At 44.5% G+C, this 15,605-nt stretch overlaps 1 protein-coding gene across 3 annotated transcripts in view; it reads right to left on the reverse strand.

Moving 5' to 3' along the window:
* The window catches only part of ITPR3 (inositol 1,4,5-trisphosphate receptor type 3), a 213,002-nt gene that overhangs the window by 2,319 nt on the left and 195,078 nt on the right, over nt 1-15,605 (reverse strand). For all 3 annotated transcript variants that reach the window (XM_033917436.1, XM_033917437.1, XM_033917435.1), the window contains 4 exons: nt 10,809-10,930; nt 7,066-7,231; nt 6,042-6,202; nt 4,078-4,239 (listed from right to left, as the gene is read on the reverse strand). In XM_033917436.1, coding sequence (XP_033773327.1) covers nt 4,078-4,239; nt 6,042-6,202; nt 7,066-7,231; nt 10,809-10,930 — 611 coding nt within the window. The remainder of the gene's footprint in view (nt 1-4,077; nt 4,240-6,041; nt 6,203-7,065; nt 7,232-10,808; nt 10,931-15,605) is intronic.

A 15,605-nucleotide genomic window follows, 5' to 3' on the forward strand; every position in this document is an offset into this window, starting at 1 on the left:
GTCGCTGAAACCGCCGCGTGTGCCGCGCACCACAAATAGAATACGGCCATGGAGGCACACATCACGGTGGCAGGGATCACGGCATTGTAAGTGCGCATGCGCGCTTAGGGTTTTATTATAGAGGATTCGTAGATGCCTTTTTTTAGTCATCTCAGCTAAAACTAATGAATTATCTATGAGCTCATCCACATTATGGTATTTTTATGAGGATTGTATGTGTTTCTATTTTTATTATATGAGTATTTTATTATGTATTTGCTTTTAAAAACAATTCATTCTAAACTGCCCCAATTTATTAACCCTTTCAGGACCATAAGGATCGTAGGCCAATTTTTGTGGTTTTTTACCATTTTTATGGTAAAAAGGGCTTGCAGATGCCAAAAAATTGATTTTTTTTGTGAAATATCATTATTTTTATTTTAAAAATCACACTTCTGGCTTATGGACAGTGTGGCAAGTGAATCTTCTCGTCAATCTGGCAACGACGCTAATGAATGAATGTCGGAACCAGTTTGTTTACATAAAGGCAGTATCATATGGAATCCGTACATATCAAATTTAGAACTGTAGACTATCCCAATCAAAATTTATAGGATTTTAAAGTTATGGGACAAATATGTCCCTTGGTCCTGAAAGGGTTAATCAATATCTTATCCCATATGACCCACCCCGCAGTCTTAGATCATCTAATCGTAAATGGCTGACGATCCCCTCCCTTCATATAATAGGAACCAAAAGGCCTGACATTTTCTCAGTCGTAGCCCCTCAACTTTGGAATACCCTACCAGCACTTGTTAGAGAAGAAGCTAATCTCGAACGTTTCAAAAGCCTACTCAAGAGTCATTGATTTAAAGTAGCTTTTCACATTTGATTTAAATTTTACAGTATCCTTTTTAAACTCCCTTAAGGAATTAAGCAGCAACGAGCCCTTTCCTTTTGTTTTTTTTTTCCTTATTTGTCTTTCGTTCATATCCAAATTGTATTTCTAATCCTATTTCCTTTTGTCTCCAGTCTGTCTGTCTCATTTATCCCTTTTTAATATGCCAATTATTAGTAGATATTTCTTTGTAATTTGTTTTTTTGTTTTGTTTTGTTTTTTTTAATTATTAATGGTATTGTTAATGGCATTTTTATTATGTTCATGCTCTTTTTTTATATATTGTAAACTCGCTTCAAAATTAGATAAGAGATTAAATCAAATTTTAATAAAACCTTGAATTCCTGGTTTAGGAAAAGTGATTGTATTGCTATTATTGTCAGGCTGGCATTTTATTTTGATTTTATGCTGAATATAATGTATATTATTGCTGTTGTTGTTTTGTAAGATGTCTGACATGTCTGTGAAGTACTATTAGGAGTGCGCTGTTGTACTTCGCCTTGAGAAATGCGGATTATAAGTAAACAAACCATAAACTATAATACTGTAACATGTCATTGCTATTACCAGGATTTAATTGTCTCATTTCCCATTGGTTGTATTTTATGCTTCCATGTGGTCATTTTACTTTTGTTACATTACTAACTTTCTCAAGATTTCCCCGGACCCTAATGCTTCTCCTAATTATAAGAATAGCCTTACTGGGTCAGACCAATAAGAACATAAGAATTTCCGCTGCTGGGTCAGACCAGTGGTACATCACGCCCAGAAGTCTGCTCGCGCAGCGGCCCTCTGGTCAAAGACCAGTGCCCTAACTGAGACTAGCCCTTTCAGCATACGTTCTTGTTCAGCAGGAACTTGTCTAACTTTGTCTTGAATCCCTGGAGGGTGTTTTCCCCTATAACAGCCTCTGGAAGAGCATTCCAGTTTTCTACCACTCTCTGGGTGAAGAAGAACTTCCTTACGTTTGTACGGAATCTATTCCCTTTCAACTTTAGAGAGTGCCCTCTCGTTCTCTCTACCTTGGAGAAGGTGAACAACCTGTCCTTGTCTATCTCCTTCAGTACCTTGAATGATTCGATCTATCTCCTTCAGTACCTTGAATGTTTCGATCATGTCCCCTTTCGATCTCTTCTGTTTGAGGGAGAAGAGGCCCAGTTTCTCTAATCTTTCGCTGTATGGCAGCTTCTCTAACCCCTTAACCATCTTAGTCACTCTTCTCTGGACCCTTTCGAGTAGTACCGCGCCCTTTTTCATGTACGCAGTACTCCAGGTGAGGGTGCACCATGGCCCGGTACAGTGGCATAATAACCTTATCTGATTGTTCATGATCCCCTTCTTTATCATTCCTAGCATTCTGTTCGCCCTTTTTGCCGCCACCGCACATTGCATGGACGGCATCACCGACGTCGATCAGAACTCCCAAGTCTCTTTCCTGGGAGGTCTCTCCAAGTACCGCCCCGGACACCCTGTATTCGTGCATGAGATTTTTGTTACCAACATGCATCACTTTGCACTTATCCACATTGAACCTCATTTGCCATGTCGCTGCCCATTTCTCGAGTACCTGGTCAAAACCCAAGCAGTAGCAACATTCCATACTACCGATCCAGGGCAAGCAGTGGCTTTCCCCCTGTCTTTGTCCATAACAGACTATGGAGTTTTCCTTCAGGAACTTGTCCAAACCTTTCTTATAACCAGCAAACGCTATCCGCTCTTACCACAACCTCTGGCAATGCATTCTGAGTAATCTCACTAGGTATGCCCAGACCAATTCTTTTGTAATCTGCCTAGAGTTCGAAAGGTATTAACGGAATAGAAGACACTAATGTAATGTTTGCAGAACATGAGTTGTTTCTGAAGCTGTCCCTATTGTACACCGCCTTGGGTGGATCACTTCATAAAGGGGATTAATAAATCCTGCTCGATACTAATTCACTACTAGTGCAGTAAGGGTTACAGTAAATAATGATGCAGTTGGTTGGTCCTATACAGGGATATGTGCTGTTTTAACACTGTTAGCAACATGAAGTTTTCAGTGTCGTCATGGAAGGGAAACAGCAGCCGGACCTGTTTTAACATTTACTATTGGAACTCATGAAGCCTGACAAGAGGCAAGGTAGCAGGATACTTCTGCCAAAACAGCAACTTATGCTTCGCCAAGAAATTATGAGACAGATTCTGTAACTTGGGGGTCTAAAAAGACAGGCGCTTAACGTTAGGCACCTATTTCATGGCAATCACACTTAGGCGTCCATTACAGAATCGGGCCTAACTAAAACTTAGGCGCCTACAATTTAGGCCAGGGTTTAAAAAGCCTACATTATAGGCGCCTAAGTGCTTTAGAAAATCATGCCTAGATGCACCTAAGTCCTTCTCCAGAGTCCTCTATAAATGTGCCTGCTTAGCCTTCAAGATCCTACATGGCGTCCTTCCTCCCGTTACCCCACTCTTTTGGAATTCCTCAAACCCACACTCCACCAGACCCTCCCAAAAACTGAAACTATCATTCCCCTCTATAAAAGGTATATCCCGCGCAGGAAAACTCGGAACATCCCTCCCCTTTAGAACCACAGAACTCTGGAACAATCTCTCATCCCCGCTCAGAAATTCAAGCTCCTTCCAATCCTTCTGCAAACACTTGAAAACTTGGCTCTTTTCAAAAATTTAATTACCTCCCGTTCTCCAGTATCCTGTCCCTCTCTATCTCCTTAGTCCCTCTCCTATATCCCCTCATTGTACTTCCTTTCCTCTAAACTCTGTAAACCGTACCGAGCTCTGCGCTTGCGGAGATGGCGCAGTATACAAACCTAAGGTTTAGTTTAGTTTAGTTCTCCATCCATAAATGCATACTTTGGAGTTTGGCGCCATAAGAGAGGCTCCTCTCACCCATTTAATTTTTTTTCAATTATGTGCTTATTAAAGCTCATAATTGAAGCCAATATACTAATTAAATTAGGCGCCTACTTAGCACCTATCTTTAGAAGCCTTTTATAGAATCTCCTTCTTTGTGCCCTTTATAAGAGTCTGGATTAATGCTGACTGCCGAGTGGAATTTCTCAGTGCTTCTCTCTCCTGGGCCTAGCATTAAGACATGATCTGTTTTAGAAGCACAAAGAGGCAACCATCCGTAGCTCCTCTGGATGAGCAGCAATGGTACGATCCTTCTCTCCCCAACCGCCACCACAGAGAGACATTACCTGCTCCTTCAGCTCATTCAGCTGTGAGGTGAGATGCGTCACTAGTCTCATAGTGGAGTTCAGCTTGTCCTGCAGGCAGCGAATCTCATTCTGCTCACCCTCCCCTTCGTTAGTGACCAGAGACATGGCTCGCATCCGAGGGAACCAGTCCAAGTTCTTACTCTGCAAGAGAGACAGGGGCTCAGAGAGACTCACAGAAATGAACAAACCAAGTTCTAACCCCCCCCCCCTCATCCATTAATGAGGACCAACCAAATCCCAGAAAAGACTGTCCACTATATGTAATTATACCAGAGCTTTGTCATATTTTGGGGTCATCTCAAAAATGTCTATTGCACTTCAGGTTGTGAAACTAACTTCTACTCGGAATAGAACTTTTAGTTTTTTGCTATACCCGTCCGTTTTTATGGAATACTTTACCTTCAAATGACTGATTTGCTAAGTTATCTTGGATTCCAATAGGCTTTGAAGACATGGATTCTTGAACTTACTTTTGCTGGACTTTAGGTGGTTTTACTGTAATTTGTATTATTTATAACCACTGTATGGATGTATTGATTGGGCATCCCTCCTGCCAGCAAACTTTCGAGGGGTTTGTGGAAGTTTGGGCATGAGGGATTAGGCATCCCTTCTGCCGCGATGCTTGTGGGGGGGAGGGGGAATGGTTCCACAATTCTCTAACCAGCGCTTATGACAGATGCCGGTTACAGAATCATGATTTTAGGCAAAGGACTAAACTAAACTAAACCTTAGGTTTGTATACCGCACCATCTCTGCAAGCGCAGAGCTCGGCACGGTTTACAGAAGTTAAGAGGAAAAGGAACTACAATGAAGGGATATGGGAGAGGGCTAAGAAGATAGAGAGGGACAGGGTATTAGAGAACAGGAGGTGATTAGATTTTAGAAAAGAGCCAAGTTTTCAAGTGTTTGCGGAAGGATTGGAAGGAGCTTGAATTTCTGAGCGGGGATGAGAGGTTGTTCCAGAGTTCTGTGGTTCTAAAGGGGAGGGATGTTCCAAGTTTTCCTGCGCGGGATATACATTTTATAGAGGGGAAAGATAGTTTCAGTTTTTGGGAGGGTCTAGTGGAGTGTGGGTTTGAGGAATTCCAAAAGAGTGGGATAACGGAAGGAAGGACGCCATGTAGGATCTTGAAGGCTATGCAGGCACATTTATAGAGGACTCTGGAGTATACTGGGAGCCAGTGAAGCTTGGAGAGGAGTGGGGAGACGTGATCAAACTTGCCTTTTGCGAAAATAAGCTTGGCCGCGGCGTTCTGAATTAGCTGGTCCCTCCCATGCCTAAATGGTCTTGTTTTGAGCATTTGGGCAAATTTTTTTTCAGGAATAGGGCTTAAAAGTAGACGTAGTGGTGGTCTGGGTGATTAAACACCTGAACATACAGGTAGGCCATTCTTGAAAAAAAAACACACATTTTGGACTTTTTTTTCGAGAATGGACATTTCCCTGCTGCCTACTTTGGGCACTTAGCGCCTTAGGCCAAAAATGGACTTAGATGTTTGTTTTTTTTATTATGCCCCTCCACGTGCTCACATATTAATAATGCATCAGTTAGTTAGCGTGCGTTAAGTGTAATGTGCCCATTCTCTGCCCATATCACGCCCTCATTCACTAGCACACAGTTCGGCTTGCAGAAGCAGGACAAATACCACAAAATACTTCAAAGAGTTTGTGTTTTAGCCTGTTTTTCGTTTACTAACCATACACTAATGGTTTAATTCCTGTTAGTAAAAGGTCCCCTAAGCGAGCTCTAAGATCTGCCTAAGATCACAAGCATCGGGGAGGTAGGGGGGGGGACACAGACACTGAGATTTGAATCCTGGTTCCCAGCCCACTGCTATAACTTCCATGCCACTTCTCCACTATTGTGGAAAGCAGCCCAATTCCATGAAATCAGGAAACTATACAAAGAAAGAAAATCTTCTCTTCCATTGCCCATAACTCACCTTGATCATCTGTGCGACGTAACTCTCTGGACCTGTATAGTCTGTCTTATTCTTCACCCGGACAAGTACAATGAAATACAGATAATTCCAGATGTTGTGTTCCTCTTTAATGTGTTCTTCAAAGGACACTGTCTTGTTATCAAACTTGTCCCGTTCTAGGCCTGGGGGGAGGGGAGAAGCAGAGATTTATAGGCAAGAGGTGAGTGCCAGTGAATTCTTTTTTTTTTTTTTTTTAGTTCAAAAAGTTTTATTGATTTTATAAAAGATGAAATACAAAGCCAACAATATGCGTGCTTCAACAAGGAGCACATACAGGTCATCATCCTTCTACCCCACCCCCCAGCCCTTGATTACCAGCATGTTCGACATACAATGCCTGCATCAGGGGGTCAGCCAATGAGCAAAATACGATTACCAAACTTCTGGGATCAGAATCAGTCCTAAAGCCTGAGCCCTGATGCAGGCGTTGTACGGAGGAACACAGCTCGTGTTGGGTCAATAAAGAAAAGTCCCTGTTCGTTGAGGCCCTTTGTGATTTTTTTTGCTATTCAATTAATAGCACCGATTAAGCCAATTAAGAAAATTAAGTTAGGCACCTAACTTCAAGCACCATTTATAGAAACTGGGCCTTTGTACAGAGCCAGCACTTAGTCAGTTAACGGTGATATTCAGTTCGCTACCTGTCTAAGTAAGTGCATAAGATTATGACAGAAAAAAATCTGTCCTAACTCTATGCACCGGGTTAAGCAGGCATAAGTCTGAATATCGGTCGGTGCCAAGTTAATTTCCATGTTAACACACATACCCGGATACTCAGTGCCAGGTGCCGCATATGCCTGGCATTGAACATCCAAGGTTAAGTCAGCCTGTGGATGGAAGTCGTTTACTTCCACCAGCTGAATATTACCCCCTACATAGATGGTCTCCAAAGGTGCACCCTACCTCTCTGTCACCCCATTATATTCTAAACATTCTATAGGAAGGAGTAATGCACTCTCGGGCCTCTACCCCCCCCCTCACTAACCACATATGAAGCAGGTTGTCTTCAGGACTTCCTCCTTCTTCTGTTTCTCACTTCTCAGGTCAGCAAATGTGTCAATAATAACCCCAAAGATCAGGTTCAGGACAATGATGATAACGATGAAGAAGAACAGAAGATCGTAGACCACTCGTGCAGGAAACAGCGACTCCTGCAGGGAGAGAAGAGGAGAACAAAATGTAAAGGATTGCACAAAAAAGGAGAGTTGCCAAGACCCAGCATGACCGATGAGAAAAATAGGGAGCTTCTGGGATGTAGCCCTTACAACGCACAAAACTGGGGTGTCTAAGATTCGGCCCAAAAAGGGGAGTTCCTGAAACACGGCAAACAAGAGAGTGGCCCTGAGATCTAACTTGCAAGGCGCAAAAACAGAGAGAATGCCCCAGATCTATTGCCTAATGATCAGAAACAAACAAAATCTGTGAGACCTTTGGTCCAATGCTTAGAGACTCCCTGTATCCTGGTGGCTGATGCTGAGAAAGCAGCTCCCTGAAACTTAGCCAGATGCTCGGAGATGGAAAGATGGCCTTACATTGAGAGGCTTTCACCTTTTCTGCTGAAAATGTGGCAGCAATTATGGCTAAATTGCTGTGGATGCAAATATGGGAGCCTATGTCCCAGCCAAGCTCTATCCCCTGTGTACACCCCACTTGACAGCATTAAGAGAACCACTTAAACTGGGCTGCAGAAATAGCAGTACTATCTTTAAGCGGTTGAGCTCATGCAGTCAAGGGCGCAGTGGTTAAAGCTACAGCCTCGGCACCCTGGGGTTGTGGGTTCAAACCCACACTGCTCCTTGTGACCCTGGGCAAGTCACTTAATCCCCCCCCCCCCCCATTGCCCCAGGTACATTAGGAAGATTGTGAGCCCTCCGGGACAACAGGGAAAAATGTTTGAGTACCTGAATAAATTCATGTAAACCGTTCTGAGCTCCCTTGGGAGAACGGTATAGAAAACTGAATAAATAAATATCGCCCTTAACCGCATAAGATTTGGCAGACAACTTATAACCGGATATTCAGTGCTGGCACCTGGAAATGTCCCAGCATTGAATACGGCTGGTAGTGGACATAAAAATACTGATGGCCACTGGCCGAGTATCAACCGGTTTTAAGTTATTTATTCCCAGTAGACTTTTTCTTTGCATATGTTGAATTACTCTCTCTTCCAGAGTTTGCATTCTCGGTGTTTATCAAGTTCTTGAGGAGACTTTTACAAAGGCACCTTTAAAACTACAAAAGGGAACTGAAAGGTTCTCAGCCCACTGGGACGGATAGGGAAAATACTTTGAAGTACCTGTATGTAAACCACTTTGGGTATGTTTTTTTTTTTTATGTTGAAACATTTTATTGAAGAAACTAGTCTTTAAGCCCGTTACATTAACGGGCGCTAGAATAGATGTCTGTCTGTCTGTGTTTCTTTATCACTCTCTCCTTGGCCGCTGTCTGTATCCTTCTGTCTCCCCCTCCCCCCCCCCCGAGCAAAGCTGTCTGCCCCCAGCACCCACCTCCCCTCCAAATGTCTATCCATGGCCCTCTTCTGTCTTCCCACCCCAGAGCAAAGCTGTCTGTCACCAGCACACCTCCCCCCAAAGCAGCCCCCTTTCCCTATCTCTCCATGGCCCCTTCTGTCTCCACCAGCACACCCCTCCCCCCAAAGCAGCCCCCTTTCCCTATCTCTCCATGGCCCCTTCTGTCTCCACCAGCACACCCCTCCCCCCAAAGCAGCCCCCTTTCCCTCTCCCTGTCTCTCCATGGCTCCTTCTGTCTTCCCCCCAGAGCAAAGCTGTTCGCCCCAAGCACACCCCTCCCCCTAAAGCAGCCCCCTTTCCCTCTCCCGCTGACTCTCTCTCTGGCCCCCTTTCTCTGTCTGTCTTTCTGTTCCTCTCCCTGCCCCTGTGTCTTTCTTTCTTTCTGTCTCCCTCCCTCCCGCTGTCTGTCTGTCATTTTTCCCCATTTCCCTGTGCAGCAGCATTTCCATCCCACTTCCCTATGCAGCAGCAACAGCATTTCCCTCCTATCCCCCCCTTTCCTGTGCAGAAGCAGTAGCAGCATTTTCCCCCACCCCCCTTTCCCTTCTCTTACCTTCTCTTCCCTGCTCCGTTCGGCCCCTCCCCCTTCTTTTACTGCCGTTGTCCTGCTCGATCTGGCCTGCTCCTGACCCTCCCACCGCCGACAAACCTCGGGGCTCCAGCCGCGTAGGCAGCACTTTAAACACGCTGCTTCGCGGCCTTCTACTGCCGATTTCCTCTGCCGCGTCTGTCTCCTATGATGTCATCAGAGACGCGGCAGAGGAAATCGGCAGTAGAAGGGCGCGAAGCAGCTTGTTTATAGTGCTGCCTACGCTGCTGGAGCCGGGAGGTTTGTGGAGGGTCAACGGCCGGAGCGGGGCTGCTGTCTACCACTCAGTTGCTGCCATTGGTGCTGCCTACGCCGCTGGAGCCGGGAGGTTAGGAGAGAGAGAGAGAGAGCACAGTTGTGCGCCTTCAGCCCCCGCATGCGCCCTGAGGTTTAGAATGTTGCCACAGAAGCACACTTCAGGGCGCCAGCACTCACGAATTTTCAAGAGCGCATGCGCCTCTAGCATTTATTATTATTGATACAATAAATCTTTATTGATTTGCAAACTTCGACAGTGCAATACAATTAATTGAACATAAAATACTGCATAAAACGCACTATTAACTACACAAGTAATACGATGTAGCGGTATATAAGAAATAAATTACATTACATTAAAAAATCATTTTCTCCCACCCTCCTCCCAATTACTAATACAATATGACATGCAGCCGGACCTATTTTAACATTTACTATTGGAACTCATGAAGTCTGACAAGGGGCAAGGTAGCAGGATACTTCTGACAAAACAGCAACTTAAGCTTCGCCAAGAAATTATGGGACAGATTCTTTAACTGGGGGCGGTCTAAAAGACAGGCGGTTAACGTTAGGCACCTATTTCATGGCAATCACACTTAGGCGTCCATTACAGAATCGGGCCTAACTAAAACTTAGGCGCCTACAATGTAACTACAAAAAGGTGGTATACAAGTCCCAATCCCTTTCCATAATTAAACTTTAGAATTCATTGCCAGAGAATGTGTTAAAAAAAAACAAAAAACAAACAAACAAACAGCTTAGCAGATTTTAAAAAAGGTTTGGATAATTTCCTAAAATTCCTGGGTATCTTGGCATCTCTACAAGCTTCTAACTGTATTCACGGAGCACCCAGTCCAGGATGGAGACTTTTTGACCAGTCCTGGTTTTGAACTTACAGTACATCCCAAAACAATGTGGGATTTCTAGTGCCCAATCCTGTCCTTTGAAATCAGTGCTGAAGTTCCTATAATGCACCAGAAATCCAGGACGCTCTCAATTCTGCAGCCTGGAGCTGGATCACTTGGAATCTCTGGGAAATTGATTCTTTACAAGCTTCTAACTGTAGTCACACAGCAGCCAAATGACCCAGTTCCAGGGCAGAGATTTTTGACCAGTCCTGGTTTTAAACTTACATCCTAAAGCAGTGTGGTATTTGCATTCCTTGATTCTACCCATTACAGGTTCCATAATGCACCAGGATAGGATTCTTGAAAATCCAGGATAAGCCTAAATCTTCAACCTGGAACTGGGTAACTTAGCAGCTTTGTTCTCCTGCATAAAATTAGAAGGGAGCAGATATAATGAAAGTCATTGTTCACTCCGGAGTGCAGGGATGCCAGGCAAACTCACATCTTTAGATGGCTTTCGGAGGATGTCACCTACTCCTCCCCCATTGCGCAATCCATGGTTCAGAACAGTGACGATGCACATGAGCAGCGTGTCACAGGCTCGTTCTGTGGAGTCATCCTCATCTGCAAGACAAGAAGAAGGGAAGCTGAGAAGAAATGGTGTAGAATTTACCTCTCTCTGGCATGAAGAGATCCAGCTTCCCTAACACCAGGGGCAGCAGTAATGTGCTGCTGGTTTCTTAAGAAGCATCCAGGACTGATGATTAACATGCTGGAACCCAGGGCAGAAATGTGGGAGGGAATCCAAAGCTCACCTACAGACTGTATCTCTTTCAGCTTCAGAAAGGCTGGAGATCTATATAGTATGGGGATCTAGGCCAATAGCCCTTTTTGCATCCCCTATCACTTGCCCTGGAAACGGCTCTCACCTGATCTTCTTGACCTAAGAAGATGATCCTTTGTATAGTCTGTTATTGAGAAAGACCTGGGGGAAGCCACTGCTTGCCCTGGATCGGTAGCAAGGAATGTTGCTACTCTTTGGGGTTCCGGAATCTTGTTACTCTCTGGGATTCCAGAATTTTGCTATTCTTTGAGATTCTGTATGGAATGTTGCTACTCCTTGGGTTTTGGCCAGGTACTAGGGACCTGGCTTGGCCACCGTGAGAATGGGGGCTTGATGGACCATTGGGCTGAACCAGTTCTTATGTTCAACATTAGAATCATTTGAAGAAATTGTCCCACACACAGACCTTGGAGGTCCTTTTTGTATGATCCACAGAGGAACAGAATGCATATGCTGCACTATTCTTGGATATTTCTTATCGACCGGGCAAATAAAAAGTATCACAGCCTGCAGAGAATCCTGCTCTCTCTTGAACCAATCTGCGAGATCTGTTTTCATAAGAGAACAGAAGACGTCATTGTGAGCACTGTTCCCTCTATGCCAGGGGTGTCAAAGTCCCTCCTGGAGGGCCGCAATCCAGTCGGGTTTTCAGGATTTCCCCAATGAATATGCATGAGATCTATTTGCATGCACTGCTTTCATTGTATGCTAATAGATCTCATGCATATTCATTGGGGAAATCCTGAAAACCCGACTGGATTGCGGCCCTCGAGGAGGGACTTTGACACCCCTGCTCTATGCTAAGCAGGAGTCCTCCACCTACAATTCTACCTGCGAGTGGTGCGGTTTCATAATCACATTTTCAATAGTGAGGGACAGGCAAGTTCTGCAGGACTCCAAGGAACCCCGCCTGTCTCTAGCCATTGAAAATTTAACTAGAGTTACCAGATTTTTGCTGGGCAAAGGAGGATGTCTGGCCCCGCCCTGTTCTACCCCTGGCCCTGCCCCATTCTGCCCACAACCCCGCCCCATCCCGTCCACAGTCCCTGCCTCGTTCTGTACCCCAGCCCCACACAAACCTCGTCTCTGGGCCGCATCTGGAGGGCCTCTGCGCAGGCAGGGATGCAGTGGGGTGATGTCACACGCACTGCGCACGTGTGTGTGATATCGCCGTGTCGCATCTGCACATGTACAGATGCCCTCCAGATGCGGCCCCCGCGCTCAAAGCTTTTCAAAACCTGGACAAAGTGCCAGGCTTTGAAAAGCCGCCGCTTGGACAGTCCTCTGGAAATGTTCATCTTCTTGTAACTCTTCTGGAAAAGTCCAGAAGTCTCTTTGTAATCATCCTGGAAATGTCCAGATGTCTCTTTTGTAATCCGCCCAGAACTGCAAGGTTGAGGTGGAATAGAAATCAGTAATGTAATGTAATATAATGTAAAATCCGGACATCTGGTGACCCTAAAGATTCCTGCTCAGCTTAGGGGGAGCACTGCTTGTGAGCCCCCCCTTCCAGCATGTCTCCAGCCTTCCCTCACTCTGACCAACCGTTCCCCTTAACTGTATCCATGACATCCTGTTTGTTTGTCTGTTTAGATTGTAAGCTCTTTCGAGCAGGGACTGTTTTCTTCTCCTTTGTGACTCTGTACAGTGCTGTGTACGTCTGGTAGCGCTATAGAAATAATAGCAGTAGTAACAGTAATGATTGAAAACTGTCTCCTTTAATGCACCAAAAATATTCCTAGTTTTAGCCAGGTCAGAAAGAGGTGGGGGAGGGAAAATGTGCCTGGAGAGTTCATGGTGAAAAGAGCTTCCAGGATGCATTTCCTGATAATGTGCTCTCAGCTAGGATGCATGGGTTCAGTTCATATACTGCACTGTGCATCCCGGGTTAATCAATGCCTGCACCGCCTCCTCGCTCCTCACAGTCACTGCCAGGAAACACTGGGCACTGCAAGGTGGCCTCATTGCTGGGCGTGCCTTTGGGACTATCCTTTGTATAGTCTGTTATTGAGAAAGACCTGGGGGAAGCCACTGCTTGCCCTGGATCGGTAGCAAGGAATGTTGCTACTCTTTGGGGTTCCGGAATCTTGTTACTCTCTGGGATTCCAGAATTTTGCTATTCTTTGAGATTCTGTATGGAATGTTGCTACTCCTTGGGTTTTGGCCAGGTACTAGGGACCTGGCTTGGCCACCGTGAGAATGGGGGCTTGATGGACCATTGGGCTGACCCAGTTCTTATGTTCAACATTAGAATCATTTGAAGAAATTGTCCCACAAACAGACCTTGGAGGTCCTTTTTGTATGATCCACAGAGGAACAGAATGCATATGCTGCACTATTCTTGGATATTTCTTATCGACCGGGCAAATAAAAAGTATCACAGCCTGCAGAGAATCCTGCTCTCTCTTGAACGCCTCTTGAACGCCCCCTGCTTGCACGCTTCCCATGGGCCCAATAATCTCACTAATCTTACAGAATACAAACAGTGGCCACATCGGTCCTGGAGAAAGCTTCATGCTCTGCAAACATGACTTTTCTATTGTACTTTGTGGCTGGGAGTGGCCCTCCTTCATCTGCACCTTTGATTACACTAGTCTAATAAATATCCCATGACAACAACGTACGTGAGCTCCCCGAACCACAACTTCTTTGCTTTGTCAAGAATAAACATAGAAAGATAGAAAGATGACGGCAGATAAGGGCCATAGCCCATCAAGTCTGCCCACACTATTTACCCACCCTCTTAAATCTACTGACCCCCTAAAGAATAATTGTAATTATACTGTCACTCTACTGACCCGATCATTCAGTCCTAGTGACCCTATCCCTTGGCATGACCTCATAGGGATCCCACATAGGTATCCCATTTGTTCTTGAAGTCTGAGATGCTGCGTGCCTCGACCACCTGCACTGGAAGCTCGTTCCAATGCTCAATCACTCTCTCCGTGAAGAAGTATTTCCTGGTGTCTCCACGAAACTTCCCTCCCCTGAGCTTGAGCGGATGTCCTCTTGTGGTCGAGGGTCCCCTGAGAAGAAAGATATCATCTTCCACCTCTACCCGTCCCGTGATGTACTTAAATGTCTCAATCATGTCTCCCCTCTCCCTACGCTCCTCGAGAGTGTAGAGCTGCAATTTGCTCAGTCTTTCTTCGTACGGGAGACCCTTTAGCCCCGAAACGATAAACAAAAATTCCTGAAAATACATTAGGGATGTCACAACATCTTTACTTTAGACCAGTGTGTCTGCTTTAAATAAGTTCACTTTAAATAAACTCTTTGCTTGACTAACACCCATCAAATTAAATTCATGGCTAAAATGGACAATCCCCCATCTGCCTTACAGACATATCAATTGTGGCCAACCCAGCAGAGAGCTCCAGCTAGCAGTGGTAATATATGAATGATTCCATGAGATTGTATTGAACATATCCTGGTTTTACAGATTTTTGAAACATGGAATCTTGTATTTCGGATTATTTTTAAAGAAAAGAAAACACAATTGTCTATAATATGATAAATCACCTGGACTGGATGGTATGCATCCCAGAGTACTAAAAGAACTCAAACATGAAATTGTTGACCTACTGTTAGTGATGTGTAACCTGTTACTAAAATCATCTCTAGTACCTGAAGATTGGAGGGTGGCCAATGTTACACCGATTTTTTTTTTTAAAAAAGGGTTCCAGGGGAGATCTGGGAAATTACAGACCGGTAAGCCTGACTTCAGTGCCGGGCAAAATGGTGAAAACAATTATAAAAAATAAAATTGTGGAACACTTAGACAAACACAATTTAATGAGACAGTCAGCAAGGGTTCTGCCAAGGGAGATCTTGCCTCACCAATTTGCTTGACTTCTTTGAAGGATAAAGGTGAAGCCGGCTGATGAAATGTATCTAGATTTTTAGAAAGCTCGTGACAAAGTTCCTCATGAGAGGCTCCTGACAAAATGAAAGAGTCATGGGATAGGTGGCAAAGTTCAGTTGTGGATTAGGAATTGGTTTTTGGATAGAAAACAGAGGGTAGGGTTAAATGGTCATTTTTCTCAATGGAGGAGAGTAAACAGTGGAGTATCACAGGTATCTGTACTATTTAACTTATTTATAAATGAGCTGGAAATTGGAACAACGAGTGAGGTGATTAAATTTGCAGATGACACTAAACTGTTCAAAGTTGTTAAAACATATGCAGATTGTGAAAAATTGCAGGCGGACCTTAGGAAATCGGAAGACTGAGCGTCCAAGTGGCAGATTCATAGGAAAACTTTTGAAGTGCTTTCGAAGATAAGTTTTCCTATGAATTGCTATTGAACGTTTTGATGAAATATCAGTTAAAATATATGAACTTTTGATTAATACACGGAGTTTTTGTAGACCAAGGATGTTTTTCCTATGTAGCTGTATGGCAGAGCACAGCTAACATAGAGTTTTTCCAGGCGACTATTATCCCTGGAAAGA

Source organism: Geotrypetes seraphini, chromosome 13 (assembly GCF_902459505.1).
Source record: "Geotrypetes seraphini chromosome 13, aGeoSer1.1, whole genome shotgun sequence".
Lineage (NCBI taxonomy): Eukaryota > Metazoa > Chordata > Amphibia > Gymnophiona > Dermophiidae > Geotrypetes > Geotrypetes seraphini.